Source organism: Microcaecilia unicolor, chromosome 2 (assembly GCF_901765095.1).
Source record: "Microcaecilia unicolor chromosome 2, aMicUni1.1, whole genome shotgun sequence".
Taxonomy (NCBI): domain Eukaryota; kingdom Metazoa; phylum Chordata; class Amphibia; order Gymnophiona; family Siphonopidae; genus Microcaecilia; species Microcaecilia unicolor.
This window is the reverse complement of record NC_044032.1, coordinates 539,503,668-539,529,018: the sequence shown is the minus strand read 5'-3', so window position 1 is coordinate 539,529,018 and position 25,351 is coordinate 539,503,668. Positions and strand designations below refer to the sequence as shown.

At 42.7% G+C, this 25,351-nt stretch overlaps 1 protein-coding gene across 2 annotated transcripts in view; it reads right to left on the bottom strand.

Moving 5' to 3' along the window:
- Positions 1–410: 410 nt before the first annotated feature.
- UBE2K (ubiquitin conjugating enzyme E2 K) overlaps positions 411–25,351 on the bottom strand; it is a 235,377-nt gene continuing 210,436 nt past the window's right edge. For both annotated transcript variants that reach the window (XM_030191315.1, XM_030191316.1), the window contains 3 exons: positions 17,439–17,538; positions 15,849–15,977; positions 411–3,165 (listed from right to left, as the gene is read on the bottom strand). In XM_030191315.1, coding sequence (XP_030047175.1) covers positions 3,091–3,165; positions 15,849–15,977; positions 17,439–17,538 — 304 coding nt within the window. In that variant the 3' untranslated portion in view covers positions 411–3,090. The remainder of the gene's footprint in view (positions 3,166–15,848; positions 15,978–17,438; positions 17,539–25,351) is intronic.

Sequence of the window (25,351 nt, the reverse complement as noted above, 5' to 3'; positions counted from 1 at the left end):
CCAGTATGAAAGGAAGGGTACCATAAATGAGGAAATTAAATCAATGTAAGCTTTTGGAGTCTATAATCAACGCACTGCAAGAGCTTCCATGGTGCTTCCCAATGTGATACAGACAAAAACTAGGATGGCTTGGTCAATACAGAAAATGATGGCACAGAAAGCAATACCCTGACAATTCTGCTTTGAAACCACTAAGAAGTATAAGTCAACTATGTTTCTTGCCAGAATCCCAGCAGTTTGACAAAGCAATGACTACGCTGAGTATATATAGCATCTGCAGTGTTGGCAGACATCCACGATTTGGCTGTTTATATGGTAAGTGCACTCAGTAATGAAAAAACAATGAATTTTGTATATGAACCATGGAATCTCTGCCATGCAGATATGAATAAATGAAAATAAAACAATGATGGGGTTCTGTCAATTTTTAATCTAGCCACTGAAAACATGGCTTTTATGAAGTTAACTACTCAAGTTAAATTTTAACAAGTAAGAAATCAGTAGCCCTAACGTTGACAGCGAAAAAGAATGCCCAGCTACAACTGTGAAAACAATGCCAAGAGATGAATCCTAAAATTTCAAGCTAACTAGCATATGTCTTACAGAAACGTATGTGCTCTATATTCCTCTTTAATTCTGTGCAACAAAATTTTACATAATGCACTTCACAGGTACACTCTGGAAACACCAAAATTTTATTTTAGCAAATCAACTTTTGATGGTTGTGTGTTTGGGTGTGAAAGGGAAAAGTGAGTTTTTGAATTATGTTTGAAAACTAATATAATATTCTCCATAAGACATTACATCTAGTTAAGGATGGCGGGGAGGGGGGCATTAGGTATGGTATGGGAGTACTTCTTGTTATTGGGTAGGATTTATTTACTACATATGGGGTTATAGTGCCCTCCTTTTGCATTGTGTTTCTTTCTGGATTGTTTCTTAACACAAATTACTTAATAAAAATTGATTGATAAAAAAAAAAAAAAGACATAAAGTATGCTGAACCCTCAAAGGCCCTTCCTGTTACCATTTCTCCAAAACCATAAAGTATCAGGTTCGCACTTTAGTCGATTAGAAGGAAATTTATTCCCAGAAGAAAGATTATCAGTAAGTTTCTCCAGTGATTACTACTGTGTGCTTGGTTGTAAAACTACACACACCAAAACAGCCTCCATTTGTCAAACAGGAAAATACGTCTAAGTGAATCTTAGAAGTACCTGATAAGAAACTCCCATGTCAAAACCCAAGATAAACTATTTTGTAACAGTTGATCATGTTAATTGCACCATCATGAATACTATAAACAAAAAATCCTCAAAATTCAAAATACTAAAACAAAAATCATAATGCACAAGTATGTGTGCATATACTTCCTTAGTTCAAGCAATATACTATTAGGTAGCATCTAATGGAACGAGTTTGTAACTGAAGTGTGAATGAGGCAAATAAAAACAGCAGCCCAATTTATTTTGTAATTTATTTTTGTTGCACTATTTGCCAACATACGAAATCATTATAAGATGATGTGGAAAGTACCACTGTGGGACACCTTACTTCAAAGTCTGCTATATAAAAATGAACAACTGGGTAACTGTGAATGACAGCTCCACAAATATGGATAAATAATCTACAGTGACAATGTATGCTGGGGAAGGAATACATTTTCCCTAGATGTAAGACTGACTAAAAGACTGTAAAACAGTTTACCTTGCTTGGCTCATGTATGCTGTGTGCATGTGTGGGTGTGTGTCAAACTTGTTAACAACACTTCCTATTAAGGAAAAAAAAATCACATGATCAAACAAAATACTACTGCCCAGTCACCAAAATAAAATGAACTACTGACCAGTCAGTAGTTCACATAGCAGGCAAGAGCTGATATATTAAACCCTTCCTCCTGCATCTTTTTTTGTTTAATGTCAAAGCAAAAGGTCTGTAACTACAAACGCATTTAGAGGTGATTTCCCTAGGTACTAATGCACAATAACTAGAGAAGTAGGGAAACTTTCTTGTTAAAGTATATTTCTATCAAGTTAAAACAATTTTTACTAAAGCGCTAGAAGTTTTTTAAGAGGAAAAGGCTTCGAGAAGCCCCCGGCTTAATCATAGCTTCAGGGGCTGGACGACTTCATCATCGGCCCAAAACCTCTAGCTTGGCAGTAATTAGCAAAAATGAGCGTGCAATCTTAACAAATCTTATAGATCACTTAGCTTATATCGTAGCCGTTTATTCTCTACTCGTTTCGCTTCTTAAGTAAATCTTGCGGTCTTTCCACCACCGTTTCGCTTCTTGTGCGAATCTTGTGATTTTTCACCACCTGAAGTTCTGACCACGTCTAGCGCTTTTGTAAAAATTGTTTCAACTTGATAGAAATATACTTTAACAAGAAAGTTTCCCTACTTCTCTAATTATAAAGCAAAAGGTCTGTCATGTTTAATCACTCAATTAAAAAAAAAAAAACAGTGGTTCCTTAGGACGCTGACTTCTAGAGGCAAAATTTACATCAGCACTGGCCAATATGACCCTCCTGCGCAGCCTTAAGTCAGTATTTTCACTACTCATCTCTTCAAAACCCATCAATGTGCATAAGAATTTGGCTTCAAGAAGAATAAAATCACTTTAGGAAATCAGTTTGACCTGCTAGATCTAATGAAGAACAAGCATGCAAATGAACAGGCACACTGGACCCTTGCTAAAAACATTAAGGTAGTGAATGAATGATAGCAATTTGATGACTAAGACACACTGAAGATGTCACTTGAACCAAAACCCTAAAGTAAACTCTTTCAAGTCTTGATCACACGGCAAAACACTAGAACAGGCTTATTTCTCCACTGTTTCAGCATAGCTCATATTTTTACAATATTTAGTAAGAAAGAAATTAAAGTATTTCCCCTTTTTTAAATTTACAGACATGTTTAGCTTTATTTACAGAGCAGTTTTTCAGTTTCCAATAGTCCCTAGATAGCATTATCAGGTAAGAGTGCTATTTTAAAAGAGGATCTATGCAGTATCTTAAAAATAACAAATGATGGCTCTCTTCAATACGGGAGCAAGCTGGACCTACAGAAGCAGTTATTCTCTACACCTCAGTTACTCAGAAGTAGTTCTGTTGCAGTCTCTACATCCCATGATTTTGAAGACAAGGCCACTATTACTGCATTCTGTGGAAAATAAAAGCAAAACATGAACATGTTAAAGCACAAAACAGCTTCACATTCAAGGAATCACTAGAAAATAAAAATGTGTACCCGATGTTCAGCCTGGCATTTCAGATTGCAATATATATCCTATATCTGTTTAAAAACTAGTCTGATAGCTTAAACAGTAATTTTATAACTGTGTGTGTGTGCAGTTAAAAATGGAAACTACCATAAGCATTCTCTAGCAGGAAAAAATATTGTCCACACAGCCTATCCCAAAAAGATGACCATTTTACATTACAGTAGATTAATATAGAAGATTTTTTTTTAATCCTACATTGCTCTCTCAAAGAACCACATCGCATCTTCCCTCCCCTGACATCAGCCAGAATATGATCAAAGGCAGAACATTTTAAAATTTGAAAAGAGCAATCGACTAAAGCACAAAATGTATTTTTTTTTTTAAATGGGAATGAGGGGCACTTATTATTTGGCAATTACAAATTGATATAGATGGGATATATATATATATATATATATTTTTTTTTTTTTTTAAGTAGGGCTGTAATTTGATTAATATTTTTAATCACAATTAAAAAAAAGAAAAACTTCCTCTCTCTCATGTCTAAAATCTCTCCCCTCCCTCCCACCGCCCAGTATGTCTCTCCTTCCCCTCCAGCTGTGGTCCAAAATTGCTCCCCTTCCCTCCCTCCCTCCCATTACATAAGTACATAAGCACTGCCACGCTGGGAAAAGACCAAAGGTCCCTCAAGCCCAGCACTCAGTCTCCAACAGCGGCCAATCCAGGCCCCAAGAACCTGGCAAAACCCCAAAATTTAATAACGATCAATGGACTTTTCCTTCAGGAATCTGTCCAGACTCCCTTTAAACTCAGCAAGGCCAGCTGCCGTCACTACCTTCTCCGGCAATGAGTTCCAGAGTCTAACCACGCACTGAGTAAAGAAAAACTTTCTCCAATTTGTTTTAAACCTACCACATTCTAATTTCATCTTGTGTCCCCTGCTTCTATTATTGTTAAAAAGCGTAAACAAACGCTTCACATCCGTCCACTCGACCCCACTCATTATTTTGTAGACCTCTATCATATCACCCCTCAGCCGCCTTTTCTCCAGGCTAAAGAGTCCTAGCCTTCTTAACCTCTCCTCATAAGGTAGTCGACCCATCGCTCATCATTTTCGTCGCCGTTCTCTGCACCTTCTCCAATTCCTTTATATCTTTCATTGTTCAGCAAATCTCTCTCTCCTTCCCTCCCCGCTCTTGGTGTGCAGTCTAGCATCTTTCCCTCCACTTCCCTCCTCCACCTGGGGCTCGGCATTTCCCCCCTTCTATCAATCCCCTCCCACCCCATCTACGTTAAATTCTAGGATAAGCATCATAAAATCTGTTTTACTCTCTTGAGATCTTGCCAAGTTCTTATGACCTGGATTTGGCCAACAGGATACTGGGCTTGATGGACCTTATGGTCTTCTATATGCTTATGTTCTTATGGTCTGCCTGTGACCTGTCCTAAAGCTTTTCCTCTGACATCACTTCCTATTTCGACATGGTTGGAATGGGTTAGAAAAGCTTTGTGCAGGTCACAGGTGGAGTATGTACATTGTTGCCACTGCTGGGGACCAGCGGAAGACCAGTTTTAAGGTAGAACCAGGGGACGGGGAGATGCCTGATCACGCTAAGGGTGGAAGGGAGAGATGTGGGGAGGAGAAAAATGGGAGACGCTGCAGCACAATTAATTTTATTAGCCTCACATGTGTTTTTTAATTTGCGACTAATAATGCATCACAGCATTAATAGTGATTAATGTGCAGCCATATTTTAAAGATTAGGTTACAGTTTATTACTCTGATATACTGCAAATCAATCTTATCTTAAAGGTTTATAGAAAATAAAAGACAATATAAAACATTTACAATAAATTAAAATACAGTTAAAATACATTTAATATATAACTATTTAATGCAGACTACAAAGCATAAAACAAGTTTACAATATCCATAAAATTAATCAAACCCCTAACAAACATTTCTCTGCAAGCCTCGTCAGTCTCTGCTCCCAATTTCTGGGCTATACAAAGTTAAATTATCCCAATAAACCACCAACAGAGCAGGGACTGTCTCTCTATGTCAAGTGTTCAGCGCTGCGTGCGTCTGGTAGCGCTATATAAATGCTATTAGTAGTAGTAGTAGGCTATTCTAAATAAGGGGGAAATTATCAAAATGGATTCTTAAGATGGATTATTTTTACCATCTCTTTGCATAAAATGAGACCCTGTACTAGAACAGCATGATTTGTGGTAAAATAAGCCACACTGAGCCCGCAAAAAGGTGGAAAAATGTGGGATACAAATGCAATAAATAAATAAATCTCAACAACAGCCCATATAACTTCCCCCCTATATGTTTTCAATGCCTTATTAAAACATGAATTTTATTTATTTATTACATTTGTACCCCACATTATCCCACCTATTTGCAGGCTCAATGTGGCTTACAGAGTGTTATTATGAATAAAAATATGAAACAAAAACCATGAATAAGACTTTTCTAATCCTAAATATAAAGGGATATTATTGCGCACAGTGTGTGATATAGCCAAAAAGCTGGGTAATTAGTACTAACCCATTTAATTTTAGTGTGAGATGGTGTAACAAGTAAAATGTTACTGCTTTATTTGACAGGGGATTAATAAACTAGGAACACCATGTGTAAGAATTAGAACCTTAAATTCTTTGCAATATGGGCAGCCAAAGCTGATTAACCAATGTAACCAATAATGGTGTCAGAATGAAGAAGATGGCATTCACATGTTGAGTGTGTGCGATGGTGCACTTTACCTCTTTGGTAAACTTCTTGTTATGGGCAAGTTGCCTCCCTCCCACCCCATTTCATCAGCATCCAGAACTCTCCATTTGATATATTTTTTATTAGAGTGTAATTTTTCAACCCAATGTTGTACCAAAGGAGAAGTCCAAACCTTATTAATTATCCGTGACATGTTCATTGAGACTAATTTTTGCTGACCTAGAGGATCTACCCACATATGATAGTTGACAAGGGCACTGAATTATATAAATTAAATTACTTGATTTACATGTTGTGTTAGCCCCTAAAGTGACCCTTTACTCAGGTCTGTGGATCTATCCAATCCAACCCTTTACACCACTCATTCTTCAAATTGTCTATGGCCGTGTAGAGATTCCTCTACATAACTAATCCATCCAACTCAAAAACTGAACTATATAGTCTTACCTCGTTGATATGCTATTAGATGATATTCTCTGAAACACTCATACACAGATAACATCTCCCAATGCTTGAAGATCAACTTTAAATGGTGGAATTTAAATTAGAAACTATACTAATCAACCTTGTTGACTGTGTGCAGTGTATTGTAAAAGTAAATACCTATATGCATATCAAATGGAGAGTTCTAGATGTTATTGAGACGGGGGTAGGAGGGAAGCAACTTCAGAGTATTTTCTAAATTATAAAGAGCAAGGCTGGATAATTATTTTAAATACCATATCATAAGCAGGTTGAAACTGATTGGAGTTCTTTATTGTGAAACTAAGCTGTTGATTGGCTGGTAGAATCCTGCAAGAGTTATGCAACAGTTCAACACAGCGGCCATCTTACAAGCACAGAGTCAAGAATGTCAAGGATGGTGGAGGCAGGTAAAAGGTAGGCAGGTATTATATGGGATAACGTGTTTAAACAGTAAAAGGTTTTTATTTAATATAGTTCCCCCCCCCCCCCCAAAAAAAAAAAAATTGTTTTCAGTAGACCAACTCCCTGAGACAGTGACTATGAAACATGGACCAGGTTGGTTGCTGGTCTCTCGACAATTGATATTTGATAGAAGTATAAAAGATCATATTTCTTACATATTCTTAAAAATACAAGTAAAAATAAATAAGAAATTTTTATATGAGGATGGTATGAATAACAAAAATACAGTAGCTTGATGACAAGCGAGGTGATTCATGGGCTATTGAGAGTATGCTCATGTGAAATGAGTCACCACTAAGGGCATAAATACAATGAGCATTATGTGCATATATTACACAAATCCCATAAGCAGCATGTAATATCTTTTTTATAATATTCTTAGCATTGGGACATTGATGTAACGATCTAGAGGTTACATCACAATTACGGTTTGTGATGAACTGAAAGTTCTACATATCCAGTGACCAGCAATTAGCAAACAACTTCGTGTAGTGAAAATCTCAGATGATATCAAGATGATTTTTGGTAGGGACAAATGTGCTAAGGCAACTTTCCTTAGGGGAAAGTTGAGCAAAACTGAAAACATCCCTCTGACTTGATGACCAAATAAACACACTTGAACAGAAATATCTAGGAGTACAGGAAGGAGCAACAAATCAAGTAGAAATCACCAAGAGAAAAAAAAATCAGTAAAGATGATAGGAAATTAAAATGATATTGAAGACTGCATTTAATATCATGGAATAAGATACAGGCCATTAATCAGCTGGCAATTCCTGCACTCTCATAAAGTTTTGGAATTTTAGACTGGCCTCTTAAAGATCTTAAAAACAATGAGCGAACAAAAAAACTCCTCCATACCCATATGAGGTCATTTATAAGAATCAATGTATGCCTAGATTGTATATTCCCAGAGCTGCAGGGGAAATGGGTCTCACAGAAAGAGACTATACCTATTGAGCTGCTATCATATGACTCTAGCATCATTTATTTATTTTTATTTATTTATATCCCACATTTTCCCACCTCTTTGCAGGCTCAATGTGGCTTACAATACATCATGAATGGTGGAAATATATAAGAAAATAGACAATTTAGTATTACAGAAGGATCTTGGGTAACATTATAATGATAAAGCATGATAGTAGTTTAACAAGCAGATATTGAAGACAATTCTGCTGAAATATGAAAGAAAACTTTCAGAATCCATTTCCATCATTAGACTTGGATATGATTTCCGTAAGTGGAAAAGTACGAGTGAGAATACACCAGCACCAAACAGGAAGGAAGAAACAGAATTTGTGAAGGGAGAGGAAAAAAAAAAACCCTCTTCAAGTAATTAGATCAACAGAGAAACAACAAGTGGCAAATGAATAAGTACAGTGGGAAATATAAAGTCTTACTCGAGGAACCATTCGTTGATCAACATCAGACAACATGACTGGTTAAGGAGAGGTGAACTGAAACCTAGAGAGAGTGATTGATAGTTGCAGCCCAGGACAGTGGATTACAGAAGAGATGGTTTTTATAGCAAGCATAGAAAAAAATGGTGCCACAAATATTTGTAGATTCTGTAAGACACAGCTGCAAACAGCCACTCATCTTGTAGCTGGCTGTGAAATTCTGATGAAAGAAAATCCCTATGTAGAAAGGCACAGCAAGGTGGCCTGTCTCATCCACTGGACACTCTGTAAAGATTACAACATCGCTGTGGCAGAAAAACACTGGTATCGTGACCCTGAGAGAAATCATGCACAATGAAGAGGTTATGATCACCTAAGAAATCTGCATTCCGATAAAGAGTTGAGTGCCAGGAAACTGGACAGTGATGAAAGAGAAAACAACCAGAACAGGATTTATTATAGGACATGCCAATACTCTGTGAATCGTATAGACAGAAAAGATCTTCAAGTAACAAGAAATGCAGTCTAACACCAAGAAAAATGTGGCAGAAGGATACAGAAATATTTCTCATTGTTTTGGGTGCCACAGGCCAGATTTAAGAAATTTTCCAAGCGAACCTGTTTAAATTGCCTGTATGTGTAACATCTTATGAACTCCAGAAGGAAGCTCTCTCTGGCACAAAGCGAATGCTACATACCTGTAGAAGGTATTCTCCGAGGACAGCAGGCTGATTGTTCTCACTGATGGGTGACGTCCACGGCAGCCCCCTCCAATCGGAATCTTCACTAGCAAAGGCCTTTGCTAGCCTTCGCGCGCCAATGCGCACCGCGCATGCGCGGCCGTCTTCCCGCCCGAACCGGCTCATGTTCGTCAGTCCCGTACGTAGCAAGACAAAGACAAAGGAAGACACAACTCCAAAGGGGAGGCGGGCGGGTTTGTGAGAACAATCAGCCTGCTGTCCTCGGAGAATACCTTCTACAGGTATGTAGCATTCGCTTTCTCTGAGGACAAGCAGGCTGCTTGTTCTCACTGATAAGGTATCCCTAGCCCCCAGGCTCACTCAAAACAACAAACATGGTCAACTGGGCCTCGCAACGGCGAGGACATAACTGAGATTGACCTAACAACTTATCCAACTAACTGAGAGTGTAGCCTGGAACAGAATAAACATGGGCCTAGGGGGGTGGAGTTGGATCCTAAACCCCGAACAGATTCTGAAGCACTGACTGCCCGAACCGACTGTCGCGTCGGGTATCCTGCTGCAGGCAGTAATGAGATGTGAATGTGTGGACAGATGACCATGTCGTAGCTTTGCAGATCTCTTCAATAGTGGCTGACTTCAAGTGGGCCACTGACGCTGCCATGGCTCTAACATTGTGAGCCGTGACATGACCCTCAAGAGCCAGCCCAGCCTGGGCATAAGTGAAGGAAATGCAATCTGCTAGCCAATTGGATATGGTGCGTTTCCCCACAGCCACTCCCCTCCTGTTGGGATCAAAAGAAACAAACATTTGGGCGGACTGTCTGTTGGGCTGTGTCGGCTCCAGATAGAAGGCCAATGCTCTTTTGCAGTCCAATGTGTGCAGCTGATGTTCAGCAGGGCAGGAATGAGGATGGGGGAAAAAAATTGGCAAGACAATTGACTGGTTCAGATGGAACTCCGACACTACCTTCGGCAAGAACTTAGGGTGAGTGCGGAGGACTACTCTATTGTGATGAAACTTGGTATAAGGAGCATGAGCTACCAGGGCCTGAAGCTCACTGACTCTACGAGCTGAAGTAACTGCCACCAAGAAAATGACCTTCCAGGTAAAGAACTTCAGATGGCAGGAGTTCAGTGGCTCAAAAGGAGGTTTCATCAGCTGGGTGAGAACGACATTGAGATCCCATGACACTGTAGGAGGCTTGATGGGGGGCTTTGACAAAAGCAAACCTCTCATGAATCGAACAACTAAAGGCTGTCCTGAGATCGGCTTACCTTCCACACGGTAATGGTATGCACTGATTGCGCTAAGGTGAACCCTTACAGAGTTGGTCTTGAGACCAGACTCAGACAAGTGCAGAAGGTATTCAAGCAGGGTCTGTGTAGGACAGGAGCGAGGATCTAACGCCTTGCTGTCACACCAGACGGCAAACCTCCTCCATAAAAAGAAGTAACTCCTCTTAGTGGAATCTTTTCTGGAAGCAAGCAAGACACAGGAGACACCCTCCGACAGACCCAAAGAGGCAAAGTCTACACTCTCAACATCCAGGCCGTGAGAGCCAGAGACTGGAGGTTGGGATGCAGAAGCGCCCCTTCGTTCTGGGTGATGAGGGTCGGAAAACACTCCAATCTCCACGGTTCTTCGGAGGACAACTCCAGAAGAAGAGGGAACCAGGTCTGATGCGGCCAAAACGGAGCAATCAGAATCATGGTGCCTCGGTCTTGCTTGAGTTTCAACAAAGTCTTCCCCACCAGAGGTATGGTAGGATAAGCATATAGCAGGCCTTCCACCCAATCCAGGAGGAAGGCATCCGATGCCAGTCTGCCGTGGGCCTGAAGTCTGGAACAGAACTGAGGGACCTTGTGGTTGGCTCGAGATGCAAAGAGATCTACCAAGGGGGTGCCCCACACCTGGAAGATCCGGCGCACTACTCTGGAGTTGAGCGACCACTCGTGAGTTTGCATAATCCTGCTCAACCTGTCGGCCAGACTGTTGTTTACGCCTGCCAGATATGTGGCTTGGAGCAACATGCCGTTACGGCGAGCCCACAGCCACATGCCGACGGCCTCCTGACACAGGGGGTGAGATCCGGTGCCCCCGCTTGTTGATGTAAAAAATGGCAACCTGGTTGTCTGTCTGAATTTGGATAATTTGGTAGGACAGCCGATCTCTGAAAGCCTTCAGAGCGTTCCAGACCGCTCGCAACTCCAGGAGATTGATCTGTAGACCTTGTTCCTGGAGGGACCAGTTTCCCTGGGTGTGAAGCCCATCGACATGAGCTCCCCACCCCAGGAGAGACGCATCTGTAGTCAGCACTTTTTGTGGCTCAGGAATTTGGAAAGGACGTCCCAAAGTCAAATTGGACCAAATCGTCCACCACTGCAGGGATTTCAGAAAACTCGTGGACAGGTGGATCACATCCTCTAGATCCCTAGCAGCCTGAAACCACTGGGAAGCTAGGGTCCATTGAGCAGATCGCATGTGAAGACGGGCCATGGGAGTCGCATGAACTGTGGATGCCATGTGGCCCAGCAATCTCAACATCTGCCGAGCTGTGATCTGCTGGGACGCTCGCACCCGAGAGACGAGGGACAACAAGTTGTTGGCTCTCGTCTCTGGGAGATAGGCACGAGCCGTCTGAGAATCCAGCAGAGCTCCTATGAATTCGAGTCTTTGTACTGTGAGAAGGTGGGACTTTGGATAATTTATCACAAATCCCAGTAGCTCCAGGAGGCGAATAGTCATCTGCATGGACTGTAGAGCTCCTGCCTCGGATGTGTTCTTCACCAGCCAATCGTCGAGATAGGGGAACACGTACACTCCCAAGCCTGCGAAGCGCCGCTGCTACTACAGCCAGGCACTTCGTGAACACTCTGGGCGCAGAGGCGAGCCCAAAGGGTAGCACACAGTACTGGAAGTGACGTGTGCCCAGCTGAAATCGCAGATACTGCCTGTGAGCTGGCAGTATCGGGATATGCGTGTAGGCGTCCTTCAGGTCCAGAGAGCATAGCCAATCGTTTTCCTGAATCATGGGAAGAAGGGTGCCCAGGGAAAACATCCTGAACTTTTCCTTGACCAGATATTTGTTCAGGGCCCTTAGGTCTAGGATGGGACGCATCCCCCCTGTTTTCTTTTCCACAAGGAAGTACCTGGAATAGAATCCCAGCCCTTCTTACCCGGATGGCACGGGCTCGACCGCATTGGCGCTGAGAAGGGCGGAGAGTTCCTCTGCAAGTACCTGCTTGTGCTGGAAGCTGTAGGACTGAGCTCCCGGTGGGCAATTTGGAGGCTTCGAGGCCAAATTGAGGGTGTATCTGTGCCGGACTATTTGAAGAACCCACCGGTCGGAGGTTATAAGAGGCCACCTTTGGGGAAAAACTTTCAACCTCCCCCTGACCGGCAGATCGCCCGGCACGGACACGTTGATGTCGGCTATGCTCTGCTGGAGCCAGTCAAAAGCTCGTTCCCTGCTTTTGCTGGGGAGCCTTGGGGCCTTGCTGAGGCGCACGCTGCTGACGAGAGCGAACGCGCTGGGGCTTAGCCTGGGCCGCAGGCTGTCGAGAAGGAGGATTGTACCTACGCTTACCAGAAGAGTAGGTAACAGCCCTCCTTCCCCCATAAAAACGTCAACCTGAAGAGGTAGATGCTGAAGGCTGCCGGCGGGAGAACTTGTCGAAAGCGGTATCCCACTGGTGGAGCTGTTCTACCACCTGTTCGACTTTTTCTCCAAAAATGTTGTCCGCTCGGCAAGGAGAGTCGGCAATCCACTGCTGGATCCTATTCTCCAGGTCGGAGGCACGCAGCCACGAGAGTCTGCGCATCACCACACCTTGAGCAGCGGCCCTGGACGCAACATCAAAGGTATCATATACCCCTCTGGCCAGGAATTTTCTGCACGCCTTCAGCTGCCTCACCACCTCCTGAAACGGCTTGGCTTGCTCAGGAGGGAGCTTGTCCACCAAGCCCGCCAACTGCCGCACATTGTTCCGCATATGGATGCTCGTGTAGAGCTGGTAAGACTGGATTTTGGCCACGAGCATAGAGGAATGATAGGCCTTCCTCCCAAAGGAGTCTAAGGTTCTGGAGTCTTTGCCCGGGGGCGCCGAAGCATGCTCTCTAGAACTCAGCCTTCTTTAGGGCCAGATCCACCACACCAGAGTCGTGAGGCAACTGAGTGCGCATCAGCTCTGGGTCCCCATGGATCCGATACTGGGATTCGATCTTCTTGGGAATGTGGGGATTAGTTAGAGGCTTGGTCCAGTTCGCCAGCAATGTCTTTTTTAGGACATGATGCATGGGTACTGTGGACGCTTCCTTAGGTGGAGAAGGATAGTCCAAGAGCTCAAACATCTCAGCCCTGGGCTCATCCTCCACAACCACCGGGAAGGGGATGGCCGTAGACATCTCCCGGACAAAGGCTGCAAAAGACAGACTCTCGGGAGGAGAAAGCTGCCTTTCAGGAGAGGGAGTGGGATCAGAAGGAAGGCCATCAGACTCCTCGTCAGAGAAATATCTGATGTCCTCCTCCTCCTCCCATGAGGCCTCACCATCGGTATCAGACACAAGTTCACGAACCTGTGTCTGAAGCCGTGCCCGACTCGACTCCGTGGAAACACGGCCACGATAGGAGCGTCGAGAGGTGGACACCCTCGCCAGCACCGGCGAAGCTCCCTCCGCCGACGTCGTCGGGGAGTCCGCCTGGGAGGCGGCCGTAGCCGGTATCGGGGACCTCACCTCGGGCAAGGGGCCTGCCGTCACCTCACTCGACGGTACCGGAGGCGCAAGCACCCCCGGTACCGGAGAAGGGCGCAACAGCTCTCCCAGAATCTCTGGAAGAACGGCCCGGAGACTCTTGTGCAGAGCGGCTGTGGAGAAAGACTGGGAAGCCGATGCAGGTGTCGAGGTCAGAGTCTGTTCCGGGCGTGGAGGCGGTTCTGGGCTGTCCAAGGGGGAGCGCATCGACACCTCCTGAACAGAGGGTGAGCGGTTCTCCCGGTGCCGATGCCTACTGGGTGCCGACTGCCTCGGCGACCCAGAGCTCTCGGTACCGAGACGGGAAGGAGACCGGTGACGATGCTTCTTTGATTTCTTCAAGCGAAGCATGTCACCGGAGCTTCCCGGTATCGACGAGGACGTAGAATCCAACCGTCGTTTCCTCGGGGCTGAGGCCGAAGAAGGTCGATCTCGGGGGGGCTGTACCGCAGGAGCCCTCAGGGTAGGGGGAGACCCACCCGAAGGCTCACCGCCACCAGCAGGGGAATGGACAACCCTCACCTGCACTCCAGACGAAGCACCACCGTCCGACGACATCAGCAACAGCGGAGGCCTCGGTACCACTGACGTCGATGCAGCCTTTCGATGCCTCGGTACCGACGATGCAGGAGGTTGGATCCTCGATGCAGTCAATGCCGAGGTCGATGACTTCGATGCTGTCAACGCCGATGCGCTCGGTGCGTCCTGTGCTGTTGTCGTCGAAGAGCCCGAGAACAACGCGTTCCACTGGGCCAATCTCGCTACCTGAGTCCGCTTTTTCAAAAGAGCGCAAAGACTACAGGCCTGCGGGCGGTGCCCAGCCCCGAGACACTGAAGACACGAAGCGTGCCTATCAGTGAGCGAGATTACCCAGGCGCACTGGGTGCACTTCTTGAAGCCGCTGGAAGACTTCGATGACATGGGCGGAAAAATCACGCCGGCGAAATCATAATTCGCGATGATGACGGAAGGCACCAAAAAGAAGTGAAAAAAAAACCGTACCGAGGCCAAAAAGGCCGGTCCCGAAAGCGAAAGGAAACTTACGCGGGGCAAAAGCTGGAAGCACGGGAAAGGGGTAAAGACCGTAAAGGTCCTTTTTTTTTTTTTTTAGCGAAAATCGCGAAGATGCGCGAGGTCAACTTGAGGGGCACGAAACGGCGCAGAACACGACCGTCCCGAGCGCGGACAAAAGAAGACTGATGAACACAAGCCGGTTCGGGCGGGAGGACGGCCGCGCATGCGCGGTGCGCATCGGCGCGCGAGGTCTAGCAAAGGCCTTTGCTAGTGAAGATTCCGATTGGAGGGGGCTGCCGTGGACGTCACCCATCAGTGAGAACAAGCAGCCTGCTTGTCCTCAGAGAATGCAAGTATATAACGGCAAGCATTAGCAGTAAGTTTGAGACACTGAGATCATACTCCACATAGTCTGGGGCTTAGGAGTGAGGTTCATTACTGTTATGGCAGTGGTTCCCAAACCTGGTCCAGGAGGCATCCCAGCCAGTCAGGTTTTCAGGATACCCACAATGAATATTCATGAGAGAGATTTGCATGCACTACCTCCACTGCATTCAAATCTCTCATGAATATTCATTGTGGGTATCCTGAAAACCTGACTGGCTGGGGTGCCTCCAGGATCAGGTTTGGGAACCGCTGTGTTATGGTATGCACAAAAAGAACCCATTTACAAACACTGAGGCTCATTTTCAAAGCACATAGATTTACAAAGTTACATAGGTTACTATGCAACTTTCTAAGTCTATGTGCTTTGAAAATGAGCACCATTGCCTCCAACGCAAACATATACACATCACTCAAAGGCAGGAACTACACCCCCTCCATTCATCCCCCCTACCCAGCCATCTATATAATCTCTAGCACCCTACCGAGATACTGTACTACATATATCTTTGCACCAAGTAACCCAACATGTCTGAGTATACAAATAGAGGAAGGAGAAATCATGCCACTATGTCACACTAAGTGAGCTCTTTTCAGTTATCCTGTTTTAAAGCCTTGTATTCATAATTATAACCTACATGATTTTATTTGTTTTCTACAGTGCCCTGGGTATGGCACCATGCAAAATAATACTTACCCTATCAAACCCCATTGCACATAGATTTTCTATTTTTTTTGTGTATTCTGGACTAGACACTGGTGCTCCGGCATACACGTGCGCCCAAAGTCGAGCTGTCTGTTTAAACATTTCCGGATTTTGTTTGTACTACAAAAAACAAAAGAATGAAAAATATTTAACATGACTACGACTTATTTATTCTATTAACTAATTTAGATGGGTAAAGTCTACTGGTTTCATTTTTATCTTAATGTCAGCCTGGAATCTAAGAACACATCTGTAAATACCACATTTCTAAAGCTGATTAACTGAACTACTGAAAAGGAAGGAGAACACATCTAACAAGGAAGCATCGTAAACAACTTCCTAACAGGTTAACCTCTAGGTCATATTTGAAGCCTGATCAGGTTTTAAGGTAGACAAGACAATATCAAAAACAAAGTAACAATACTTTGAGTGGAGGAGTGCCCTAGTGGTTACAGTACCAGTCTTGACATCCAGACGTGGCTGGTTCAAATCCCACTGCTGCTCCTTGTGATCTTAGGCAAGTCACTTAACCCTCCATTGCCTCAGGTATGAAATTAGATTGTGAACCCTCGATGGACAGAGAAATACCCAGTGTCCCTGAATGTAACTCACCTTGAGCTACTACTGAAAAAGGTGTGAGCAAAATCCAAATAAATAAATAAATAACTAAAATAAATACAGAATATGTTAGTTCAACATTTTTGTCCGTTACCTGTCTTTTCTTCACATCAGAAACCTAGCTGCCACAGAAGACCTCTGAACCACTATCTTGCCACCAGGCATCCAGATGTTCTGGAACTAACTACAGCCTTATTATTTTGTAAGAAAGGTCCTGGTGTGTAAGGTTTTATAGTATTGTACAACAGACTTCAGAGTCTGTCTCTGTGACTAGGCTGAATATTCTGCAGAGTTTACCTCAAGTAAGCAGGAATCCATACACGTGTGTGAAGAAAAATAGTGCTTTTGCGGAGGGAGATTGCCCCAATAACGACATGCATCTGGGAACTAGGATGGAAGACAACCTAAATGCCCATCACCATGAGAAGTGCAAAAAGCATGACATGGCCCAGGAGAAATATATCAAGCAAAAAAGGTTGTGTCTATTGGAATGTCAGAACAAATTTAAAAGTAAGCAACAGAAAAGGAGAACAAGTCCCTTACTGAGGGGCTTTCTGCCTTTATCAACGGAAGTGACAAATCTTCAGGTTTCAAGGAATTCTGAGTCAAACTGCAACCAGAGTTCAAACTCATTGATCAGCATAATTATCTATTTTTTCATTCCTGACTTGAGAAAATCACAGAGTGCAACCAAAGAAAGTTATTTCCCACTCCACCATGTTATCATGGGACCCAAGGAGTACAAAACTAAGATAGAGAGCAAGTGAAAAGGCAATGTAATTAGAACACGCACCAGTATTTTTTTTTTTCTTGCTCTCCTTTGGCTTGCTTAAATTGGAGGACAAGCTTTCTAAGTGAGAAACTTCAGCAGCTTAAGAACAAATAAGTATCAATCTGAAAAGAAATAACGTTTTGTGAGTCATATTCATTTTAGAAATGCATTTGCAATAAATCTTTTCTTACCTGATTTGCAACTACCGCATCCTGTGGATCATCTGGCTCTGCCGCTGCTAACAAAGCTTGCAATGATAACAATACTGTTCGTAGAGTCATAGCAGCTGCCCTGAAGAAATGGTTAAAAAAAAAAGAAGAAAGATTCCACTAGTAATAGATAACTGGGTTGATCATGTCCCTTTTACAGCTTATTAGGATACAGGATTGTTTTGTTTTTTTTAAAGCATATAATACTCTCATCTTTGGAAATCTTGCTGTAAAGTACCAAAATGAATATTTTTACTACTACACATTTTCAACAAATGCATAAAACCTAAATCAATAAAAACATTAGAATCCAATCAAAATAACACACGATGCAATCATCTATATAAGGAGAGGTGATAAGGGAAAGAAATATTTTAAAACATTGCTCTATTTTCTTCATATTCAATTGCTCCACTTCAGTCTTTTGACTCGTAACCACTCGCCTCCACCTACCCTCCTCTCTTCCTTCCCGTACACATTAATTGTTTTGATTTGCTTACTTTATTTTTTGTCTATTAGATTGTAAGCTCTTTGAGCAGGGACTGTCTTTCTTCTATGTTTGTCCAGCGCTGCGTACGCCTTGTAGCGCTATAGAAATGCTAAATAGTAGTAGTAGCACTCTGAATCCTGCAGACAACCTTGGTGTCAAGGCGGCCTGTGCCTTCTTAAGCTGCAGGCCTGTCACACTGAATAGCTATGTAAGAAAACCAATATCCCCCTCATCTGAAACAGGCTAAAAATGGTACTTTTCAGCTTTCATCATGAAATTAAACCCTACCAAAGAATGGTACTCCATTTTCTGTTCCCTGAATGTATCCTTGTTACCTGGCAATATTAAGTCTATGCCCTTAATTGATAATCTCTCTGACTTTTTTCCACCAAGATATTAATTACTCTATGAGGGCCATTTGTTGGTTCAAGACCCTCAACAGCCCTCTCCACATTCCTTGATTCCCATTTTACACTAAGCTTACCATCTTCTCAATGTGACACTGATCCACCAGTAGGCTCTACTAGTTGGTCTTCCTTTCAGACACAATCTCTAGGTTCCCTCAGTAAAGTCATATCATCAATGATGCCTACTACCTGTATTTTAGATCTTATCCTGTCATTCTGTCTTAAGTTAAATAATCTAGGTCTCCTCCATTTTGTTCTTTGGTAAACCTTAGCCTTACCTCAGGTCAAGTAGCCCCTCAATGGGAAACAACAATACTGTGGCCAATTCTTTAAAATAAAAACAAAAAAAAAACCCAACAAAACAACAAAAAAATCCCCTCCCTTGATCCTTCCGTCTCGGCACACTATCGCCAATTTCCAACCTATGCTTTCTCTCACAGGTTGTTGAAAAATCAGTTTTCCCGCAGTTTACTCAATTTGTTGAGAAAATCCTAGCTTTACACCCCTGCCAATCTGGATTTAGGCCATATTGTAGAAACCATAACAACATCTGTGCTGAATGAGGTCTATTCACACTAAGACAAGGGTCAAATTGCTCTTGCTATTTCTCTTGAAATATCTACGGCCTTTGACTTGATTTACCATTCACTTCTATTTCGTCTCTCTACTATTGGCTTAACAGGAACTGTATTACGTTGGTTTCACTCTTTCCTCCACATGTGTACCTACTGAGTTGCTACCCCTTCGACTGAATTTACCCCTAGACCACTGCAATGCAGAGTTCCACAAGGATCTATCCTCTCTCGGCATCTATTTAATCTCTTCTGCCACTAGCTACTATTATTCAGGCCCACATAATTTCTTTTCATTTCTACAATGATAACATCTTACTTCTCCCACTACGATGACCCCGACATTGTTCCCCTACAAACCTGCTAAGACACTTGTTGTCCACTGTATGGCTGAACATCGACTTGTGCTGAATCCAGAAAAGAACAGTTGCCTGTTGTCTCACTGGTTGTCTTTTCTAACCAACGTCTGACCTGCATTTACTGGGGACAACTCTATCACACCTGTCCACTCCTTCCAATGTTTAGGAGTCATCTTTGATTTTCAACTTTCATTTGCTCCTCAGGTATTGGAACTTTGCAAAAAAGGCTTCTTTACCTTATGAAAATTATGTTCTGTGAGAAACTTCTTTGATCATGATTTGTTTCATTCCCTTATTTTTGCTCCTAATGTCAAGCGTGTTCCACATTTCACTATGAGAAAACTACAAACACTAAGAAAAACTGCTATTAGGCTTCTGTGTCACTGTTGTAGATCAGCCCATGTTACTCATTTATTCAAGAGCTACCGTTGGTTGCCAATCAAATTCAGAATTAAAGTTTAAAATTCTGATTCTTACATCCAAGGCATTTCGCTTGGGCGTTTCTTCCTACCTGCATACTTTAACCATTCATTATGCTTTTGGCCGTGCTCTTAGATCATTAAAATGACCACCGAGTGGTCCTCCCTGGACCACAAACTGTCCAACTAGAAACCACAAGGCACAGTGCTTTTCTCTTCACTGCTCCTACTCTCTGGAATAGCCTGCCTGTGAATATCTGTAGTGAATTTTCCCTCAAATATTTTAAGTCTACCATTAAGAGCTGGCTATTCCAACAGGCCTTCCATGATGAATTTTGGACTGAGCTGGTTTTGTCTCTCACCAGTAATAGTGTTTTCAACGGAACCTTTTCTAAATGTGAATGCTTCACATAGAGTGGTTTCTATCCTATCAAATTTTGTGGTATTTTTCCTTATGTTTGTAATCTATACAGCGCCTTGTCCTACCTGTCAGTATTCTCCAAATAGATAAAATATTTAGGAAGCCCTACACAATTTACCAAATGAAAGGGCATTGTATCATAACCAGATACAAATCATACAAAGAAATCAACGCTATAGACATCAACGAAAACTAACTACTCTGACTCAAACACACAAATTTACTCACCCAATACGCCACAACATACTAACAGTGGAGTTATGAATGGAGAGAGCCACCAAACTCCAATACACAGTCCTTAAGCACCAAAAATGCCTTCCTAGTAACCTATGTAGACTTGGCTAAAATCAGAGAAATTGACTACTTATCAGCAAATGACTACTTATCAAAAAAAATTAAGGTTCCATTTTAAAACCACCACATAATCAACTGTGTTGAATCAAGAGCAAAGTTCATCTACATGTTATACCCTCCTGAGATGACTCCAGAAACTCAGGCACATCCAGGATATCTGCAAACAGGGGCTCCACTACTCCTTGGTTCTAACAGCTGCTTCACTGCTGGGGCAAAGTAAACTTTACATATATCCAGTACTTCTTGTGAGAATCGGAATAAATATACTCAAATGGATCAAGGGGTTCCTAACCGCAAGGTTATATCAAGTAAAGTCAAACTCGGTCATATCACCACCTTGGAAAACTGATTGCAGAGTACCACAGGGATCACCTCTCTCACCCATTCTATTCAAGCTATTGATGACCCACTAGCCAAGTCCCTATTCAATCAGGGCCTTAACCCTTTTTTGTACGCGGACAATGTCACAATATACATACCTTCCAAATCGAGCCCATCAGAAATCACCAATGTAATAAAGAACAGCGTAAGCATAATGGATTCCAGGGCAACGACAGAAATTAAAGCTTAAAGAAAAAACACACTGTCTTATACTTTCATCCCAACATAGCACAAATCACCCCACAACCATACATACTTTGGAATTCACTCTCCCAATCACAGACAACCTGAAAATCCTCGGCATTACTATCAACAGCAACCTAACACTACAGAACCAAGCCACTGTAACTACAAAGAAAATGTTTCACACAATGTGGAAACAAACGGGTAAAACAATTCTTTCCGAGGGAAATGTTTCATAACATGATTCAAACAACGGTTTTAGCCCACATCAATTATTGCAATAGTATCTACGCGGGATGCAAAGAACAAACCTTAAGGAAACTTCAGACCACTCAGAACACAGCAGCCAGGCTTGTCTATGGAAAGACAAGATTTGAAAGTGCTAAACCCCTTCACGAAAAACTGCACTGGCTCCCAATCAAAGAAGGTACTCTGGTTCACAAAATAATGCATGGCCTAGCTCCGGGCTACATGAATGAACTAATCAACTTACCAAGTAGAAACACAATCGAATCAGCAAGAACACATCTAAACCTTCACTTCCCGAGATACAAAGGCCTGAAGTATAAATCAATGTATGCGTCCAATTTTTCCTACATAGGCACTCAGCTCTGGAATACACTACCAAAAGACCGGAAAACCATGAATAATCATCTAAACTTCCGAAAAAAAACCCTAAAGACTCACCTCTTCAGAAAGGTATACCCTGCAGAACTGACAAAAACATCGAATAATGTATCACAACAACTAAAACTAAGAAACAGACAACACCCAATCTCTATCCACACAAAACTGCACGGGACGATCCACACCAAATCTTATTAATTGTACTTCCACTCCTTATCTGTCCACTGGAGTCTGTGTACCCACCTCTCCAGAGCTATGTAAGCCACATTGAGCCTATAAATAGGTGGGGAAATGTGGGATACAAATGTATCAAATAAATAAAACCTCTGGGAAGTAACCTATCTCATACAGCAAAATCACTTTAGAGCCAGGAAAAAATTAATAGTCTAAAAATTATATTTTGAGTTTTTCGAAAATAATTCTAAGTTATTCCATAAAAAGATCATATTTAATAAGGATGCTATCAGCAAAATGACGTGCGGAAATCTGGGTAGTAACATTCCCTATCAGAGCTCTGTGTTCCAACACATGGGTCCTGACTTTCCTTATCTCCAGGAAAAACTTATAAAGCCGATTCACACAACCCTATGAAATACTTTCCACCCATGCCAAAAGAGTTACCTAAGTTCTCCAAGGACATGGGTCTAGACATCCAGCTTCTGTCCTCTAGAACATCTAGAGGTTTCACCAGAACTAGATTCAAGGACCCGACTTGCACATCCTCTAGAACAAGTATGTCTAAACTTGGCCCTCACCAGGTCAGGTTTTTAAGATTTCCACTATGAATATGCATGAGATCTATTTGCATACAATGGAGGCAGTGCATATTCATTGGGGAAATCCTGAAAACTCGACTGGATTCCGGTCCTTGAGGACAGAGATTGGACAGTCCGGCTCTAGAATACATTTATCTGCTTTTACCCCAGGACTCTCAGGCGACAAAAACATTGGTAGAGAGATTGCTCATGCTCATGTAGTGGAGGAGTGGCCTAGTGGTTAGGGTGGTGGACTTTGGTCCTGGGGAACTGAGGAACTGAGTTCGATTCCCGGCACAGGCAGCTCCTTGTGACATTGGGCAAGTCACTTAACCCTCCATTGCCTGCCGCATTGAGCCTGCCATGAGTGGGAAAGCGCGGGGTACAAATGTAACAAACAAACAAAAAAAAAACCACCAATGTGCCCTCACTTAGCAGCTCTCCTGCAACAGGAAACCTGCTCTTTTTGGTCTGAAGAGCTACTGCTTCTGATCTAGATGAATGAAGCTTTCATTATTGGGGTGGTGGGATTTTCATGTCAGGCTTAAATTAAGATCACAGTTCAGAGAAGAAGCCATCCCACTTTTGTTCGGTGTTGTCAAATCGAACCAGTCACATCTGCTGGGGATTCCAAAACGTATGACTGTTTCCCTCTTCCTTTTCATGATTATACCAGGGAAAACCTCCCCAAAAGAGCAGAAAGGGGAAAGGGATGGGGAGCCCACAGACAGTGCTGTCAGTCAGATACCATATGGCTCCACAAAAATCTATAAGAACATAAGTATCACCAAACTGGGAAACACCAAATATCTATCATGACCAGTATCTTTTCCAACAGTGACCAATCAAGTCATAAATACTTGGCAAGATCTCAAAAGAGTAAAGCAGATTTTATGCTGCTTATCCTAGGAATAAGCAGTGGGATTTTCCAAAGTTCACCTTAACAATAGCTTATGGACTTTTCTGTTAAGAACTTGTCCAAACCTTTTTTAAACCCCGCTAAGCTGTTTTTAACCACATTCTCTGGCAACAAATTCAAGAGATTAAGTATATGTTATGTAAAACATTTTCTCCAATTTGTCTTAAATTTATTACTTAGTAGCTTCATTGCATGCCCCTGACCCTAGTCATATTTTTGGAAAGAGTTAACAAGTGATTTACGTGTGCTTGTGCCACTCCACTCAGTATTTTATAGACACCTATCTCTTCTCTCCTCAGCTGTCTCTTCTCCAAGCTGAAAAGCCTTAACCTCTTTAGCCGTTCCTCATAGGGAAGTCGTCCCATCCCTTTATCATTTTTGTTTCCCTTCACTGTACATAAGAACATAAGAATTGCCATACTGGGAAAGACTGTAGGTCCATCAAACCCAGCATCACGTTTCCAACAGTGGCCAATCCAGGTTACAAGTACCTGGCAAGAACCCCAAAACAGTGCAATACATTTTATGCTGCTTATTCTAGAAATACTGCCCATCTTGTTTCGATAATATAGGTTTCCCTGCCCCTTCGCAGGAAAACTTGCCCCTCCCTTGTCATCAACAAATTTGATCACCTCATTTGTTATTCCTGTTTCCAAACCATTTATAAATATGTTAAAAAGCAGCAGTCCCAGCACAGATCCCTGGAGAACTCCCACTATTTATCCTTCATCATTAAGAATAGTGACCATTTAACCCTACTCTGTTTTCTATCTTTTAACCAGTCCTTAATCCACAATAGGGGACCAACTCCTTTCCCATGACTTTTTATTTCTCTCAGGAGTCATTCATAAGTACTTTGTCAAATGCTTTTCAAAAATCCAGATAAACAATATCAACCAGATTATCTTTATCCACAAGTTTATTCACCCCTTCAAAGAAGTGTAGCAGATTGACGATTTCACAACTCAGGGTGAGCCCTTTGGGGTGCAGCCAAGTTGACGCCACCTAACCTGAATGTGCCAACATGTAGGTGTTGTGGATTTCTGCTGTTGCGTTGCCTCAAGTGCAAAGTGAAGTGACTAATGGTGCTATTTGGACAAAGATGGTATTGGCACTTCCCACACCAAGGTTGTTAGGCATGGTGAAAGATCTGCTCCACAAAGGACTACATCTTTCTTTTGCATTTGAGGAGACGCTCTCCCCAAGTTATCAAAGTCACTTATTTTGAGCTGTGACCCCTGAGGAAGCCATACAGCTGAAACACAGACTGTGTCAGGTCCAGGTGATTCAAGTGACTTTTTCCAAGGACAATAAACCTTTTGGAAGACTATTGACTTCTGTTTGTTCTTTCCACAGTTAGTTCATTGCTCGATTGCTGTGGAAGGACTTCCCCCGCTCTTTTCCTTTTGCTTTTTTTTTTTTTTTATTGGGTCTCTGTAGACCAAGGAAATGCAAAGGGGTTCTCTGAGGGAATTCACAGAAATGTCACACTGGCACATCAGCCATTCATCCACAAAATTCCCGGCTGCGACAGAATCAAGGAGAGCTTGGACTATTATCCATTTATTGTCTCATAGAAGGGTGATAGGGAGAGTACAGAGGGAGGTCGGAACAACTTGAGAAGGAACTAGGGATATCTCCGCCACAACTCCTAGGTCTGGAACTGTTCTCGGTTTCCTGGGACATCACTTAGCATAATGTCCCAGGTCCAAACAGAATAGACAGAGGTTTTATGTTCTCCAATGCCTTTTCTCTTCCTCTGAAAGTCGAGAATGTCCTATTTGCATGGGGGACTTCTTCCTCTGGGGGGGGAGTGGAATGGGGAACAGAAGAAGCTGGCATCTGTGAGATCCTGAAATTGTGACATCAACTGTAGAGAACAGCATTTACCTCCATACTCCTTGGCCCTTTCTTGAAAGCAATATCCACCTTGATACACAGGAAATCCAGATCATCCAAACGGAACAGGAAAGTCCTTCCTGTTAGTTCATCCTTAATGTGGCCCGAC